General features: G+C 44.3%; 1 protein-coding gene across 2 annotated transcripts in view; it reads right to left on the bottom strand.

Moving 5' to 3' along the window:
* The window catches only part of LOC142560465 (WD repeat-containing protein 76-like), a 37395-nt gene that overhangs the window by 3100 nt on the left and 14962 nt on the right, over positions 1–19333 (bottom strand). For both annotated transcript variants that reach the window (XM_075672598.1, XM_075672597.1), the window contains exons 8-13: positions 17442–17595; positions 15406–15558; positions 12748–12863; positions 7538–7636; positions 6096–6245; positions 3857–3910 (exon numbers count right to left, since the gene is read on the bottom strand). In XM_075672598.1, coding sequence (XP_075528713.1) covers positions 3857–3910; positions 6096–6245; positions 7538–7636; positions 12748–12863; positions 15406–15558; positions 17442–17595 — 726 coding nt within the window. The remainder of the gene's footprint in view (positions 1–3856; positions 3911–6095; positions 6246–7537; positions 7637–12747; positions 12864–15405; positions 15559–17441; positions 17596–19333) is intronic.

Raw genomic sequence — 19333 nt, forward strand, 5'->3', positions numbered from 1 at the left:
CGAACTGGCCAAGTTCGAATTATCCAGAAAGAGTCAACTTTTGGATAAAAATAATGCAGGTTTGGGCCCATATAAATGCATGGCTGCTGGCCTTCAGGCGGGATCGAATTAACAATGTCTACTGTAGTTAAGGATGGACTACATTGTATTCTACAAAAATGGAAGACCGAGCTCGGCAAAACAACCTTTAGCTTACAATTTCAGCTTCTCTGCAAACTTCTTACCGTTTATGAATTTCCAGACTACCAGAGCCTTGGTCAGCAGTAGCAAAGCTTTAGTGACCTCTCGTGACATTTTGCACAACTAAAATGTGCTTGAAACATTGTTTCGTCGCATCAGTGTTCTCGTTGAAGGAAAATGGTCAAAGGACTGGACATTAACAATTTTGTCACTACCAATGCTTTACACCAGCATTAAGTAGAATATGGTAAGTCGCAGCAGTATCAACTTTGTGCGCTTTGTGGTTAAAATATGCATCACAAAATGCCGCCACCAGTGTTGTTGCTCCCGTACACCACTCTGGTAACACAGTAGCACAGTAAAACGTCGTTAATTCGTCATCGGGACCGCAAAAAATTTTCTAATTAAGCGGGTTTTCGAATTAACCGAATGGATGGATACAACTTTATTGTATGTCCGGCAAGGTTTAATGCGACCCGCGCTCAGGTCTCCCACGAGGGTACGTCAAGGCCCTGCCTCAACGCCACCTCACGAACTTGCTGGACTGCCCACATCAGGATTTCGAGGTCCGAGCTACGCAGAGCGGCGGCCCACCTCAACGACAGGATCTCCGGAGCCACGGCCATCCTTCCTATAACTACACTGCACTCCCACAGCATGTGTTTGAGTGTTGCTGGTCCTTCCTGGCACAATTTGCACGTCGTCCTGATGTTTATGTGGGAAGATACGTTTCAGATGGGATGGATTATGGAAGGTGTTCGTCTGGAGCTGTCTCCAGGCTACGGCCTGCCTCCTGTTCAATTTGGGACTCTGCGGTGGGTATGCAACCCAGGAAAAAAATTCCGCTTCATGAATGCGCTACCTTTATTCGGTGATCTTTGGATTACTTAAAGTAATTAAAGATGCTAGTTTGCCATGTCCTGTAGTCCGAGGCTCCAAGGGTCACGTTTTCTAGTTGGCCAACTACATGCAGCATATGAGAATTTCCACCGTGGCACTCAACAAAACTGCAGATAACGTTCAGCAATCCGATATCTTCCCTGAGAGTGGGTGCTCGAGAGGGCTCGTTAGCATCGTGATCGTTGCTGTTATCGCACATAGTTGCATCAGCGGTAGCTTCACTCTCCAAGTCCGAGTAGCACATTTGTTGATCATTTTCAAAGTTCTGATACTCAGCGAAGCCGACTGCACCGGATTCGCTATCCTATGCGCAGACTGCATTAATGCGATTGCAATACTTGGCTCCTTCTTAATCAAGTGCACATGAATAGTCAGCATCAGCATCAACGGTGCTTTCCTTTGAGAAGCCAGCGTGTTCAAGACACCACATGATCAAACTGGGCTCCGCTTGCTTCCAACGTGAGCCAATGCGTCTCTTCCAGTCGTCGACGACGCTCTCATTTGCGCTGCCGCTCTCGCCACAGACGGCTACGAAGGTAAAATTATTTAGCTCTTTATAAAACAGTTGAACCATCCATTGCTACACTTGAACTCTTTGTTCCCAAGTTGGAAAGCCAAATCGTTGGCCTTCTCCCGCAGTATCGTTCCATTGACGGAAAGGTGGGCTGTGTTTGCTTTCTGTAGCCAGCAAAGTAAAGCTGATTCCACACCTTGGTACGTGGGAGGCCATACTTGCAACCGCTTCGAAGAATATGTCTTGCTGTTGTAGGCCTTCAGGACCTTCCACTCGTTCTTCAGTATTGTGGACAATGTCGAGAGGGGCACGCTGTGCCTTTCAGGCAACTCGGTCTTGGAACACATGTTCTTAGCCGCTTCTTGGATCAAGCAAAACTTCTGCTGCAGCATTAAGTCTTATACTTTGGCACTTTCACTCACTGGCACTTCTGCACAGCTGAAAAAAAAAAAAAGAACACCGCACTAGCTGCACCACCCCTACCTTACCTAACCACCTAACCACCGCACACAAAAAAAATGGCGCAGACCGGCGTTGTAAGCACACACGTCGCTGCAGGCGCGGAGATAGAATGGGCACACGCTGACGCTGCGACTGTGAGGAGCGTGCGGAGTGGGGGACGAGAGCACATGACAAAAACTGGCATGCCCGTTGCGTTGCAGTTAAGCACGTCTTCTCCTCTGCAGGCGCGCGTTTCAGCGGTGCGTACTGTGGACTGATTTTTGTGCTAGCAGTACTACGGGTCGGGCGCTTCGTCTATACACAATTGCGATTGCTATGTGGCGTCGCCTCGCGGCTCCGAATGGCCATCGTTTCGTCTGGCTTGCGGTGAAATGGGGATCGGGAATTGTCGCATAGCACCCCAAATCTTCGAATTAACTGGGTTGGCATAGGCCGCTGGTTCAAATTACCCGGTCAAATTTACACTGGAAAATAGGGGACTGACCGCAGAAAACCGAATTTATCCGGGATTACGAAGTTTTGTCAATGCTGAAATACAGTCACCAACTGATTTTTCGGACTCCAAAAATTTGGACATGCTCGATTATTTGGTCTGCTTCGCGGCACCGCCATTCTCCCCATAGACCATAATGTATAACAGCTGCCGAAACTTCGGACACCTTGCAACCTCTCGTCTGATTTTTCGGACACTCCTCGCGCCAACTCGATCGAGAGCACCATGCACCGACTCTGACCAGTGCATGGTTCGACTTTCGGAACGCCATTTTTGTTTTGAACGGAGCCTCCTCGCTGCCCCACGAAGCGGCGCTACTGGAAATCCCCGCATCGTTTCTGCCTGGTTTGATACAGTTGCTACAGCTGTTTCGGTCTTAGCTTAGTAAGCCATGTCAAGACAATCCAGCAGCCGAATTGTTTGTTCCTTCGTGCACGACGCTGCGAGTAGGCTACGTTTTTTGTTTGTGCGACTGGTGTCGGCGTGATGGCGTGGTGGTGTATTCTTTGTGTGCTGTGTCAAGGTTGTGGTGATCCGACGCGGCATACGTAAACATCGCATCAAGTGTCTAATGGCACCGACAGTGCCCGCGCAGACTGCGCTGGGGCATGCCGGAAAGCGGGTGCCGGGAGGCCTAGGATTTGTTGCCTTCCGATGTGCTCCCTATTGACGCCGAAAATGTTCTGCGGAGACCTGCACAGCGGTTGCGTTGCGATTCCGGACACCATCTCATTTGACAGTTTCACAGGTGCTGACATGCTGTACTGACATGCGTAGAACTCGACGATGGCGAGATCATTCGTTAGGTTTCTACTGCGCCGCTGGACGATGACTCAGAGTCGAAAGACGATGCACCATGGGCTGCACTGCCGTCGCATGCAGAGCGTGTACAAGCAGTGACTGTGCTTTCAGCTGCCTATAGTGACTGTACGACCCTCTCCTAGATTCAGGCTTATCTAATTGCGCGTAAACAGAACAGCATGCAACGGCGCATTCACGATTTCTTCAAGCCTACTGCCGAGCCCGAATAAGTGCGTGGAAATACAGGATTTCTTTCTTTTTCGTTTTCTTAATCTACTTTTTTGGACACCTGTTTATTTGGACATTTCCGCAGTCCCCGTGAAGTCCGAATAAACGGTCGGCGACTGTAGTGGCGTGTGTATTTAAGCCTAACACAAATGGCTCGCTATGTCATTGTCGTATTGGCTGGCTGCGACGTCCCTGGGCTGTGCAACATTAAAATTTTTATTACATATTTCCGAACTTGACAAAAGTGAAAGCAACACTATTAAATATGAAGCACTTACTTGAGTGTGACCTGCTGCTTTATTTCCCCAGTTGCCTGATTGATGTTGCATATTCTGCGAAAAAAAAAAGGGAAAGGGGAGCATCAGTGTTGCATTCAAAACAACCATAAATCAAATACAAACGATGAATTAGAATTGATCACGTATGTTGTTCCAGGCCAACAGCACAATACGCCTTAACTGCACAATGTAAACCCATTCCCAAGAGAGGTGGGCCGGGCTTGTCAACATGAAACTGTAGAATACAGAAAGATGCGCGCATGTGTGCTTGCATGTGCACACACACAAGATAGAACTGAGGCAGATGCAATTCGCAGATATATTTATGGTTGTACTCTTTGCTGTAATTTCTATTCAGTCTGTGCTGCATCATCATCTTCCTTCCCTGCTCTTCCAAGCTACGTAAAGAACAGGTAGGTGTTGAACCTCCTACCAGTGGCACACTTAGTCTGGGGACTGCGTCTTGCTCTTTGTACCTGTTCCCATTTTATGTAACACAGCCGAAGACCAATTTTCCTGATACCTGACCTTTTTGACATGCCTGATAATTTGGCCGCCGCCATGCCACCGCCACAAACCCTATAGAGCCAATGTGTAAGGACATCTGAAACATCGGACGCTGAAGCCCTTTGTCGCCCGACTTTCTGGCCTTTTCCCCGTAATGCAGGCTCGAAATAACATTATTTTAAGCCACCCCTGCTGCCATTCTGATTATCTCACAGCATCGAACCAGCGCTTTCGCACGCCAATCTGCTGGCAGCCGTAGTCATTGTGGCAACGCTAGGCCTGGCTGCTTCGACGTTAGCTACTAGGCTCCCTGCAAGTCGGTGCCGTGCATTTCGTTGAAAGAATTCGCCGCTAATTCCACCTTTGTCATTCATGCGGATGGCTTTGAAGCGCGAAGAAAAATGGCAAACGTTAAAAGGGTCAAGTGGTGAAGCACATCACGAATGAAAAGAGGGGCCACTATCACAGGAAACGGTACGTATTCTTTAAATGTGCACGCATGCGCCTGCCGTCTCCTGTCACAGTGCGAGCACCGATACGCCTAGCAAGTGTACTGGCAGGCCTTCAGAGCTATTTTGGACGCGTGGCAATTTGAGCCCTTGGGACGTTTACTCATTTCTTCAGACATTTTCGCAGCTCCCATTGAGTCCCAAAATTCAGACTTTGGACAGAGCATCACTAGCACATCAAATGGTGGCAGAACCAAAGTGCTTGTGGCATGATCACACAGCACCTAAAACAAGGACCCCGTGTGCAAAGGGATGGAAGGTAACACACTTCCATTCACTTTAGAGAATGGGATATGCACTCTATAACATCTCTCTAATGTATTCACATCTGACATAGGCCCCCATGTGAAAGAAAATGGTTGTCAGTTTCTGCCCATTTTACTTGCACATGCCGCACATTTTTTTTACTTAGCGTAGTTACAGTTTCTATGATACCACCTAGTCTGGTTCTTATTTCTGCTGCACTAGACAGCTGGGTAAACGAAAAATTTTAATTGTGAAGTTTTGCATCCCAAAGCTGCAGAGTGAGCTTAGAGTCAAACTGCAGTGAATGGATGTCTATTAATTACGTCATTTAAATTTAATTAAATTCTGGGATTTCAATTTTGACCACCCGGGATTCTTTCGTTTTTGTCCCCATTAAGATGCATCCGCCGCTGGGCTACCGCTACCAAGGCAGGTGCTAACTGATTATCGGACGCAGCACAGAGGATTAGGGGACATTTGAAGCAGTGTACTACTATATCAGGTTCCTTGTGAAACTAATTGGTTAATTAACCATTATTCAGTAATAACATTTCATTAATAATTCAGTAATTACCTTTTATTACTAATTTCACCATGCATTGTAAATGTATAATTGAATTTCAATAGATTAAGCGCCAAAAGTGACAGCACACAAGAAGAAATACAGACAGGACAAGGAAGCGCCTTGTCCTGTCTGTATTTCTTCTTGTGTGCTGTCACTTTTGGCGCTTAATCTATTGAAAGCTATGCACCAACTAGCCCCACAGCGTGTTTTACTGCAGTATAATTGAACCCAGCTGGTAGGCGAAGCCTACCCTCTTGCAATAACTTCTGCGCTACACACCAGTTTTGAGGAATTAGACTTTGGGACAAGATGCACTGCTATTTCTAGGTGACATTCTTTCCAAACTGCAGTGATACACAATAAAAAAAAGAAGGCTAATTAGTGAATTATGCAAGCGTCGCAGATTACACACCTGATAGTGTCATCAAATGATGTCGAGACAACTTTGTTGCCTTCAACCGGAGAGAGGAATGCTGCCGAACAGGAGCGATTGTGCGCCTGCATTCCCAGAGGCACGGGACTCCTTCTGGACATCATTCGGGAGTCCCACAGCTTTACCGTCCTGGAAGACCAAAAGCACAAATGTCCCCGCAAAGAAAATGGCAACACCAAGAACAACATGTTACAACTGTCCGATATACAGTAAAACCTTAATGATTTATGTCAAGTTTATTTGAAAATTCTATTAATTCATAGAATTTGTGTGACCCCGTAATTTGCCATGTGAATTAGTATATCGGATAACTTGAAATACCCGCACACATCCACCCGGATAATTCACAGTTTCCGGTTGGGGCCTCCGAGACCAGCATGATGCGACGCACTCCCCGATTTGCACATCTCGAATGTGATGTAAAAGATGTGGTGGCCATGACGTGTTTCTGGCTCCTGCAATTGCATCTGGAACTTGCAGTGAACAAATGCATGGCCTTCGTGATCGGACTCCCGAGAGAGCTGTCGCAGGAGCTGCACTTTGGACGCCACCGAATGAGCAAGCGCTAGATCTCGTGATGTAGGTCCCGATAGGCTATACAGCTGTGTCAGGTGCCTACGTCTTGTGACGGTGCGCACCAAATTTCTGTTTATTTTGACCTTGACCTGGCTAGCAGGCTAGCCACCCACGAGTCAGAGCACCACCATCACCACCATATTAATAAACGTGGCAGTCTTGCTTTTCCGTTTCCTTTTCTTTTTTTATGTGAATAGCCAGCTGCGTCGCATGCATTGTCACGTTTTCTTAACTGCTGGTGCGTTGCGTGTGTAGGATTCCCAACCGCATGGGAAATCTCGGTCACGTGCATGGTTCTGCTAGTGTATGAAGACAGCGACAGGAGCGACTGACTAAGCTTCGATGACCACTCGAACATGGAAGCAGATGTACAGACAATGTATGCTAACGTGGGAGACAAAGCTGCCAAAGGTGCGGCAGTATGCAATGCTGGAGACGATAATGAGCCCACTCGTGCGCCCGCTTGAGCGACAGTTATCGAGTCCCTGAATGCCGTCCGCAGCTTCGCTGAGCGTAGCGGTGGCGACAGTGAGATGCTGAGCATGATTATATTGGGTGAAAGAAAAATAACCCTCGGTGCAGCCAACTACTATACCAAGTGATTACTCCAAGTAGTCTGTTATATGGAACATAAACGTGAGATGCTTGTGTTGTGAAGTTTTGCCCTCCTTTTCCCGTTTTTATTTTCGGGTAACTAGGACATCCACTACATTAATTATTAATTAGCTATACAAAAACGCTACAAAGGAGAGAGAGGGAATGTATTATGACAGTCCCTTGAAATCAAGTTCAATAAGTATCTAAAGAGGCTGTAGCATAAATATTGCAACATGGTCTACACTTACGCATCTGTGCTGCCCGTCAAGAACCACCAGCTGTTCGTGGGATGGGCATTGACGGTCCTCACTTTTCGTTTGTGCAGTTGGTACGAGCCAGTTTGCTTCCTGCAAGGGCAGCAAAAGTCGAAACACAGTCGGCAACTAAGAAGAGACTAGTATCCGCAGATAAGCACAGTCTCATTCTGCTGCTCTGACAAAACCAAAAACACAAGATTCAAAATAATATCACTTACAGCAAAGCACATACCATACTTACTCGTGTACAACATGCCCTTGTGCAATGCCCACATCCCCACTTTGCGGCGTGAAAATTAGGGGAAAAAAAGTTCCACAAAATTATATGTGCGTACCGTGTGCATTATCTCCAAGATTGGGCTACCAGGCCATGCTACGTGCTGGTTAATTTCTGCAAGATGCTACCAGATGGCACTAGTTACTGCCCCGCTGACGACGGCAACATCATCGTCATCACTGTATCTCACTGATCCGCAGATCCAGGACGCTTCAAGGCTATTGAATGCTGTGGCTCGCCATTCAGGCTAGATTCACACAAGGGGCACAATTCCGTAGACAAGCATGACATGGCTGACCTGCAGCGAAATGCATTGTCAGCAGCCTATCTGCTTTGTCCTTGTTTGTTTGGATTTGGAACACGATTGGGAAGCACTGAGTCATGTAATGCTCATCTGCAGAGTTTGGTATGTCCTGTGAATCCAGCTTTAGCTGCAACATGCTTTCACGCACTGAAGAGGTCATCAATGCAAAAAGTGGGCATGTGGATGTTGAATGCATGGCATGTGGTTTTGTATAAGGCCATCGTTGAGAGCTTCTAGGTGATGGGAATCTCAAGCAGTAGGGAAGGCATGAAGGATAGAGAGCTCAGATGAGACAAGCTCAACTAGGGCAGCTCGAGACACAGAGATGATTGTTTAGAAGTTTTCATAGTCTCCCGCCAGTGGTTGTGTTATTCTGCATAGCAGGTGGAGTGCAGTTGGAGGTTTCAGTGATTAGCCATAAGCCAGCCTCATGTAAAACCAGCACCATGTGAAAAATCTTAAAGAAAAAGTGCAGGCCTCACAGGAGTAAATACGGCATTTATTCACTCGCAGCTCAAGATATGTATTCTGGTAGAAAAAGTGTCGCATGCTCTGTTACGGCTAGGCTTGGCTGGCCCGCAGCCTGCAAGCCAATCTCGTGTGATCACACCAATCATATTAAACCAATAACATTGTTGTGCTCACACCAATGTGTATTAGAGACAGAGCAAGGCACATGTTTTTAATTAAACGCAGTTCACATGCCACGTACCTGCACGGCAAGCCATCAAGAAGCTGTCAAAAATCTATGAAGACCCTTTGCTAGGCCTATACAAGGCATCCTGCTTGCTTTTCTTTTGTATGCTAGACCTGATCATGGATTTTTTTTCATCAATCTCAGTGGATGCACTCAAACGAAAGGAAGGCTACAAGGTTCATATTCAACAAATTTGCCGCATTAGGATTTTCCCTTTGAAATTATGCAAGCTAATGACATACAGCCAGTGCAAGTAGAAATGCATAAGTTTAAACTGGAATTTCTCTCTCACCTTTACAATAACAAACTAGCTCTAGACCCCTCGCCATGTTTATCTTTCTAACTAGCAGGCCCACATGACAACACCAATGAAACACACTAATGTCCTGTTTTGCATGCACAGACCCATCAAAATTTTCTTCACATTCTTGATAAATTCCAGCGTTTTCTGTATCGGGTATCCGGTACTACCTGGCCTTTTTCGTGGAACACAATAATGCTGGACAAGTGCGGCTGATGTGAATTTGCCTGATATCTACACGCTGACATTTTAATTCTGAATAAAAGAACCACATGAATGGATCGCTTCTGCCAGTCAGCTGAAATACGAGTATTCATTTCAATATAAATAATTCTTTACGTCAAAAAAAAAAAAAAGGACAGCTAAATTTTTGATAGAATGCGGGTCCGCTCAAGTGTAAAGAAGTACATCGCGCATCCTCCACCCTAAGCGCCCGTGGATTTCAATAGACGTTTATACCCAGTATCACTAAGCATGTGCCCCTGACACGGTTCATACAGAACATTCAACAAAATATTCAAGGACCATTCCAGGATTTCCAGATTGCTGAAGGCCAAAATTCACGGAGGTTGAAACAAACTTCAGTCATAGCATAAACTAAAAATATTCAACTCAGCTGCAATTCCTTACACCTGAGCAGCCACTTAATTGCACGCATGCTTCAAGCTCTTCAGGTGGCTTTTCAACGTCGACTTTCCCACTATAACTATGTGAATGGCGCATCACACACGCTTGTGGCGCATCACACACTCCCTCTATGAGACTTAGTAGTGTCCGGCTTCACCCAAAGTTACTAGTCATGTTTAAGCCACATCCCTGGAACTTACTTTTTCTACAGGCATTCCTAGAACCCAGGCCTTCAAAACTGGGGCACGATGACTAGAATGTGAACCAACTACCAAAACGACCAAAGTGGCGGTATGGTTTAGTTGCTTAATCTGGCTTCGTCTAGCACCCCAATGGCAATTTAAGCAGCCTATCAACAGCGGCTGCAGACTTGCCAGACTGCAATCGCTTAGCGAAACTATCAAACGAGAATATACAGGATCATTGCCCAATGGACAGTGTCCATGGCATAGCGCCAATGCTAAGTTTGTTCCTTTGAATGTCCAGAAGCAGCCCCCAAACCCAGTTTTCAAGGAAATCAAGGAGTGCATTTATTTTCAAGGGTTTTCAACGATTTCAAAGACGTGTGCGTATACTGCCCTGGATATGCGAGACTGGAAATATTCCACTGGGCTTGTACCCCATACGTATATGTAATATATAATATATAATGTAATACATATATCCATACACAGTAGAACCTCATTCATACATTTTGTAAAAAAATAAAAGCACTAAATGGGAAAACGTATAATCTGAAGCAACAAAAAAAAACATTAACAGACTCAACTATTGTTGACATCTCGTAATGCAAAGCATCACACTGATCATTGTGGCACGAGACACACCGATGCGCATCACGCTGGTGATGCTCCGCTGGCCTAAGACAAGTTTTGTTGTTTTCCTATTGCGTGTTGTTTTAAGAGGGCGACGCCGGACGCCGCTGAAGCGAAACGTGATGGTCACATCGTGGCGCCTGCAGCCGGGATTGGCGGCGAATTTGGATTATGGCACCATGCACCACACACTAAAACAGATAGCTGAAAATACTTATTGCAATAGGCTTGGTGGCGATTGCTGTGAATGCGACGGCGAGAGATGGGCGGAGATTTGCTGGTACCAGAATAAGAAACTGCGCGCGGCGGCGTTTTCACATGAGACAGGCAGCCATATTTACTGTTCTCAATCGCGCGCACCTCATGCCTTTTCTTGTTCACATAGAATCCAGCGGCGAAAAACGTATCATATGCTGGCAGTTCGGCGACGTGCTGAACATTGGTGCAAAAAAATTGCGCTTTCCAGGAACTTAAAAACCGATAAAATATGAGCATAGCTCTATCAGGCCATGTTTTGTGTTCTCGATTGCGAACGTTGGCGCCGGGAAAACATACGTAACGGTGACATATCAACGAGGTTCTACTGTATATTATTTATAGTACAGGGTGTTTCACATAACTTGAACTTAAAGAATGGTTAACCGCAACTGAATGAGGCCAACTACACATAGTTTGCCGTCATGTGGCGCTGCTTAAGGTATTTGTTATATTGCAGTTAATTCGTTAATTAACTAAGGTAAATTATGAAATGTTTTTTTTAATATTCACTTCAGGGCCAAGTGTGTTTGGTTATGTTACAGAGGGCATCGAAAATGACCGATCTAATTTTTTGTGGCAACATACGCTCTGTGTGGCGCTTTTTTCCAGCGTTTAAAGAAAGTCCGCGAAATATGAAATAAAGCCACGTGATTGCGCTCGTGCGCTGCCGTAGTGCAGCGCTCTCAACCGCACTTCGTGCGAAAAGACCGTGCACGCAGACCGTGGCAAAGTGAGCAGCCACGGCTCTAAGCATCAGCTTTACACTACGTCAGCATCTTTGACGGTCGCACACAGAAAGGCAGCACCGTCGTCCCTGATAAGCAATAGGCTCGACGCAAAGTTGAGAGCGCTGCAATATGATAGCGCATGAGCGTAGTGACATGGCTTTATTTCATATTTCACGGGCTTTCTTTAAACACCGGAGAAAATTACCATGCACCATGTACGTTGTCATAAAAAAATTTGATTGGTCGTTTTAAAATGCGCTCTACAACGTCACGAAACGTACTTGGCCCTAAAGGGAATATTAAATATGCTGCATAATTGATCTTTGTTAATTAACTAATTGAGCACAATATAAGAGATGTCCTAAGGAGTGCCACATGACAGGAAACCATATGTTGTTGGTTTGATTCAGTTGTGGTTAACAACCTTTTATATCCTTGGTTCAAGTTACATGAAAGACCCTGTATATAGATATATATTTAAATATATTTAGCATATATGTAATATGTACATACATGCATATATATACACATACAGACACACCCATGGGATACACTAGTCGCAAGAGCAGTAATCAGTCGCTTCAGAGCACTCATAATTCATAACTATTCTCTACCAAACCAAGCATGCTTCGCATTATGTAGATGTCAATGGGAGCTGAGTCTGCCTTATCAAGGACGATAAATAAATCATTTGCTTCAGTAAGGCAATTTCATTTGACTGCGAGATAACATTGTGGGTACATGGCTGCTCATTTCATTATGTATTGTAGTTTTATTTCCCTTTGTATTGCCCAGCCTGCTTTAACCTTCAGTCTGAAGTATGAAGTAGAAATTTAATAATAAATATAGGATACAAAGTGGGATCTCAATAAACAGGGTTCGCTTAAACGGAACACCATTCTCGTGGTTGGTTGCTTTTGTATTCGTATTACCCTTCAGCTTTGTCTCTCAGTAAACTCCTGATAAACGGAACCAACTTCCCTGGTCCCTTGAGGTTCCATTAAAGAGAGTCCACTGTAATGAAGTTATTTTTGTGCTGGACACAAATTTGCGGCTAGGCTGTATTTTTAGCAATATAACAGCATAAAAAGGAAATCAAACAGGATCTGCCCTTGTGTAACCAAAAAGGTCAACGTAGTTTCCTAACAAGCAGCAAAGCAATCCTAAGCAGCAACCTAAGTATGAAACACTCACTTCTGCGCTCTGGTGTCCAGAAAGGAAACTTGACCATCGGAGTGTGCCACGATCATTGTATTGTCCACCATCCAGTCAAAGTACATAACACCAACATCGGGGTCAGTGCGATAGATCTGCACGAATAAGCACGATTAACTTTTAATAACAGTGGACTGGCATAGCTTGTGCCTAAACATTTCAGTCATGTAATTACAGACCTGCCAACCTTAAAAGGTTGAGAAATGTTACCGCCGATGCCAAAAGTTACTGAAACTTGGTGACAAATACAGAAATAATCTTGTATGTCTACACAAGTGCCCAGGAAAGTGGACAGGATAACTGTTTTGGTATTAATTACTAAAGCACCGTACACGTAATGCGGAAGCTGTGGCTTTGCACGGCAACTCATTCCTCCTCAATTTTCTTTCCTCTTTTCCTTATTATGTTTACGTGTTAAGTTAAACATAACAATTAGTTGCCCCTCATCCTATCTTTAATTTAATTTATTTGTTTCTTCATGTGGCTGTGACCAACAAAATATTCAGGCACCCAGATCCCACGATTCTACTTGCTCATTAAAAAATAGGTTTAAGATTCAAATGTTGACTGCTTATTAGAACATTCGAAGTTTGCTTTGAACAGACGCAATAAAGGGGCAGCGTAAACAGGCCGGCGCAATTCCTTTTTTCTAGTGCGGCCGCGGCAGCGCACGGCTGTCAGCATGGCTGAGCACATATGAAGCTCGCTTGCCCCCTTTTAGATCGACTGTGCAAAGACCGGGCGAGCCGAGATGGCGGGGCCTCGTGAGTTGTTTTCCCGCACGTTTAGTGCTGGAGGTTGTGTAATCTCGAGTTCCTGAGACGCGTCGAAGCGAGAGGCAGACAAAGCATTCACTGCCCATTGCCAGTGCTTTTCGTGATAGCTTAGTTAGTTAGTTAGTTAATTCAGGTTTAATGGCGCAATAGCGATGCATGATAGCATCGTCCCACTGCAGGCGACACTATTAGCTGCGGGGGCGGAGTGGACGCGAAAGCGTGGCTGGTTTTGCTTTGTACCGACGATGTAAAAATATTAGACACACGGCGTGAAACCATATCTTTTGCCGCAGACTCTCAAACTCAACAAAATATTCTTTGTTTCCTCATTCAAATTTGCCTTTTTCAATTGGCTGATAATTCTGAAAATTTCGCGGCCCTTTCCCTGCAAGAATAATCCATCAACAATGGTACTTATTCGTATAAAAGATGGAATTTCAATATAACAAATGTTTGATATGATGAAGCAAATTGCTGATTTTACCACTTTATCATATTGACGTTTATCTGTACTACTATTAAACCTATTCAATTCAAAATTATTAGACCGAATTACTATTCACTTCGAGTTTGGCTCGAACACAAAATTTAATATTTGCCAATTTCGAAATGTTGTTAACATGGCCAGTGCACAAAAACTGTGGCCTAAAAGAAGACTGTTACCATGGGCATGAAAAAGTGCTGATTTAAACAAATAACGTAGAATCACATAGCTATTCAAACAAGATAAATAATAATTATTATTATTAATAAAATAGTGAGCAATGCAACTGCTTTAAAATTACTTTTCACCAGAAACTTGGTTCAGTTAAGACCACTCAGCAAATAACTGCTCACCGAACATATGGGAGCAAGCAGTATGATGGTGGTGCCAGGGCGCAGGGCTAAACAAAGGTGTTTGTCATGAACGTTGTTGCAGACAAGATATAGTGAAGCACTTTGCGGCCTTACGTCACATCTTCATAATGTCACCGGGGGACTGCTGCATTGTTGGTCACTGGAATATATATTTTAAATGTCCAGCGGAAGATATTTTTGTTCGTTTCACCCCGTGGCCACGCCTCCGTGACGAGCTAGAGCAATGGAGTGCACTCCAAGGACTGCACGTTTCTCAGCATGATAGTGTCCACATGTGCGCGCTTAGAATGTCAGCATAGTGTGCCGTGTTGCATTTAGTTTAATTTGTGTCCTGTCAGTTCAATCGTTTTCAACTGCGCTTCAGTCTCCTAGCTTTTGCTCTTACGTTTCCTTAACTTTCGCCTTGTTTACCTCTGTGCTCACCGTTTACGTTTATGGTGCATACTACTTGTGGCGAGATAATTGGGATAGCCGTTCTGTATTTTGGAGAAATACTGTAAAGCAATACTTTCTATGCAAAAATAAGACATTGCTGAAAAACACAGGTCCACTATTAAGGTGAGAACCTCACTGACATTCAGCATAGCAGAACGCCACTAATCCATTAGCTTCAGAGGGAAAAAAAGCACTTGATTCTATTCAACAGCATTCTATCGATAAAAAAAACATTTTCCAGGCCTTCATATCTAGAATTGAGCTGTAATCAGTCCTGCGATACTAATTTGGCATGCCCTTTAATAAAAGTAGACTACACAGTATGCCTTGATTTTAGTGTGCCCAAGTTGCTGATAACTTGGTACATTCATGTTATGCAATGCTCGGTGACTCCTGAGCATGTGAAGCACCCTATTTTCTTGCCCAAAATATGTAAGCAATAAATTTTTTGAAAAATTTTCAGATATTTGCTTTCTTTTCTCCCGATTCAATTCGATATTCGATTCGGAACCTACTATTTAATATTCCTACACTCCTAATAAGCTCATTAAAGTAAACAACTGTCTACCTCATCAAAAATGCCGCGCTCAATGTCTGCACACCGTAAGGTGTCGTCGTAGCTTCCAGAGTAAATTTTCTGAGGCTCTTCGGGGCGGATCCTCAGGCACATCAAACCAGAATCGTGCGGTGTGTATGTCTCAACCACATTTTCAGCTGCGCCCTGGAATGACAGAAGTCAAGAGATTTTAACCACGAGTTAGTTCACTGAGCAGAATAAAGGAAAAAGGCAAAGCAGAGAGTAGATTCACTTAGAAGCAAACACGGCGGCGATCATTGATCCCGACTGCACCGTCTGGAACTCAGACAAGCTAGTAGTACGGTGAAATCTCATTACTATACATAGTACTTTACAATATATTTTTTTGCACATTAACGAAGCTTATAAAAATCTGGCATTATCACCAAGCCTGACTTTTTATCTGCGCTCCGAATAAATGCACTGCCGCATGGTTCATCTGAGACAGTCGGTGCATGCTCGACAGTCGTGTCGTGTTCACTTCCACATAGCAGCATCGCGTTTTCGTCTTGTCAGCAGATAGAACACACTCCTAGCTATGGCCTATGATCTCGCTAATAACAAAACGATTGCCAGAGAGGTTTGTACACGCATCTTGACGAGATTACTTTTTCACAAAAAAGTGCGCTTTTATTCCTACTGCGTGGAGTTTTTCTTTTTTTGTGTGTGTGTGATCAATGTAAATGCAGTTAAGGATGCACAGCTTGCAATGCAGCAGATTCCTTTTGTTGAATTAAAAATTTTTTAATTGCACGTTTTTGATACAATGTTTCAAACTAACAAAGGATTTCTGGCAGTCTTACAAAATTCATTATATCAAGATTTCACTCTAATGGCTAACAAAAGTATGCAAGCAGGTACCTAAACAACACTTTCCAGCAAGTGACCAAACAAGGACAAGGTAAGCAGACACAATGACACAATGTTTCAGAATTGTTAATCCAGGTAACCTCAGCGAATAAGCAGCACTACACTAGTGTTGCACTGATGTTGAAATGAGTGTTGAAAGGACCAACCTGCTACAGTTAAACATCTGTACAACATAGAGATAATGAATACAGTCTACTCTTTACAATGGGGCCCCGTACAACAGACTTTCGGATATAAAATACCATATTTCAGCCTTAGTTTGTTCTACCTAATTTATTAAGGCAACGAAGTTCGATTTTAACGGACCGTGTCACAATGGACTATTGGCTACAGCACATGATATTAGCGGCAACTTTTTTCAAAATCTGGCGTATAAAACATACTTTTGCCGTGTCAACACACGCTAACAACTGACTTGAGAGGGTCAGCCGATGATCACGGCTCAACTAGGAGAGAGAGAGGGGTTTTTAATCCAGCGGCTGCTGCTCACAGCGGGGCCACTATATCTTGAACACGATCTGCGACGTGGACAAAATGTGTGCCCTCGGGGGCCTCATCTTAAAAGCGATCTGCGATGCAGACAAAACGCACCCAGTGCCAGCAGTTTCGTATGCTCTGCGCTTTCAACGTTTAGCGGGCGCTTATGTTTATTTAGTGTGCGCCTTTCGGGCGAAACTAACTTTTTTTGTTTGTTTTTTACTTTGGACGTTCGTCACTCACTCTTTGCAATAAAGTTGCTAGACATTGGGACAAAAGTTTTGGCAGCGAGGCGTTTCGGATATTACGGACTTCGAATAAAACAGACGTCTTTTGTCGGATTAGCAGAGTCCGTTGTAACGAGAGTCAACTTTAATGCCTATAATGAAAGTTAGATAAAATGAAGGTATTTTCATGTCGGATGCAGCCTGATCGTAGCGAGGTCCAACTGTGAATAAGTAGGCCATGAAAAGATTTCCACCACATCAACACAATGTTTCTTCGTTACATAATATTTGCAGCCTCAAAGTTGTTGTCAAGCACAAACAAACCCCAAACACCCATTGCAATTTGCACATTAAGCCAATAATAAATACATGCAACCAGATGCTGTAAACTCTCCAAGAAGTGATTGGCAATTTATCATTACATGTGACCACCACTTATTGGACTTTACTCACCAGCTTCAGAAATCCAAAATTTCCGAGTTTGTCACCAGCAAAGACAAGAGTGGCTGTCAGGGATGGGTGAACAGCCAGGGCCGTGATGCGAGCTGGAACCACCTTCTGCACAGTTGTCTCATCAACTTGAAGGTTCATCATCCTGTCAAGCATTCTGCAAGGCAGGACAGTGAACTCTTGTGAAAAAACACACATACACTCACACTGCAATCGCCAACCACAAGATTCTGCTGTTAATGTAGCTTGTATACCAGGGGCTGTATTGTGTAAAGATTCATTTCATTTTCCATTATTTCTGCCCTTCATAAGTGGCTAGCTTAACACCAAGGCTTCATTATAGGGGTGCACGAATATTCGAAACTTTTAAATAACGAATCAAAGAATGCTTTTTCGATTCGCTCTTTGAACCCAGTAGTCACTATTCGAAAATGTGAATGTTTTCTAATACTTTTCGAATATTTCAAAACGTCAACTGCACCCATATAAATATAAAATTGGGTGTAAAAGTACGGCAAATTGTCACCCCCGTGAGCATGGTGTAGACATCAAACATGAGAAGTTGTAGTAGAGCAGGCTACGTCACTTAGGTAGCCAGACTTTACAGGCTGTACAGTAGTGTTGTGCGAATATTTGGATTCTCGAACAGTAGCTTCAAATATTAAGCTATTCAGTGTTCACTTCGAGAGCAGCTGTAATATTCGTGCTTTTCGAAGTGTTGGCAAACTCACGGTAACGAGTTTTTTTACTGTCTAATACAGTTAACGGCCCATTTTCAGGACGTCTGACAAATTGGACACTTCCGCGGCACCGGCATGGTGCTCTATGGAGTCAATGTTTAAGAACGACTGAAATTTCTAATGCAAAAACCCGTCGCCGTCCAATATTCCAGATATTCCAGAGCATTGATCAAAGCCACCACTGCGGCCATCTTGACTATCTCGCTGCACCTGAACAGGCGCTCTCGCATGCAGATCCGTTGGCAGCCATAGCCACCATCACGGCAACGCTAGGCCTAGCTACTTCGACGTTCGCTATCAAGCTTCTTGCTGTTGCCGTGTTATTCATTGTAACAATTCGCCGCTGTTAGCAATGGCACTGAATCCACATTTACAATCGTTACCAAAGGCTTCAAAGCTCGGGAAGCACGACACGTCATTTTCGCCTCAGGCAATGTTACGCGATGACGCGTACACAAAGTATTGCAGTGAAGCATACCAAACGTGGGAAGGGGAAATTGTCACGGGACACGGCGTTTCCCTTTACAGTGGAACCCTGAGTATACAACTTTCTCGGGACCACGAAAAAGTGTCATAAAATTCGAACATAAATTATGCCTATAAAGATACTAACATACTTATTTCGCACGACGCATTTACGAGAAACTTCAATGGAAACTACTAACATATTCTGCAGGGCTTGGAAACCCAAATTACCAAAAAAGTAAATGCGATAAGAATTAATGCTGCAGTACAGGTACCAATCATGCTTTATTCAGACGAACTTTTACGGCGCTCCACTGCTTGCTGCCGCGATTCCCGCCAGCCGGCGCGAACTTTAAAAAAAGTTGGCAAGTTTCTTTTGGACCTCGTGGTGAGGTTTAAACCCTCGAAATCGTCGTCGGCGAAGCCTGCATCGGCCTCAAGCAGCATCAAGGTTGCTGCGTCCACTTTCAGGACATCGTGCGTTGCGTTGCTCCACACAACTCAAAACCTCCGCTGAACGTTGGTCGCTAGGATTACGACGAAGAACACGTGCAATAAACCTAGGCCTCTCTGCACTACCTTGTCAGTGATCTGCTGCTGGGAAACTGGAAGGAAAGAAATGCTTCCCCAACTTGACGAGAGGCAATGCCACCAAGAAGAGAGGGAGAAAGTGATTGCGGAGAAGAAAAG

The sequence above is a fragment of the Dermacentor variabilis genome, chromosome 10 (assembly GCF_050947875.1).
Source record: "Dermacentor variabilis isolate Ectoservices chromosome 10, ASM5094787v1, whole genome shotgun sequence".
NCBI lineage: Eukaryota > Metazoa > Arthropoda > Arachnida > Ixodida > Ixodidae > Dermacentor > Dermacentor variabilis.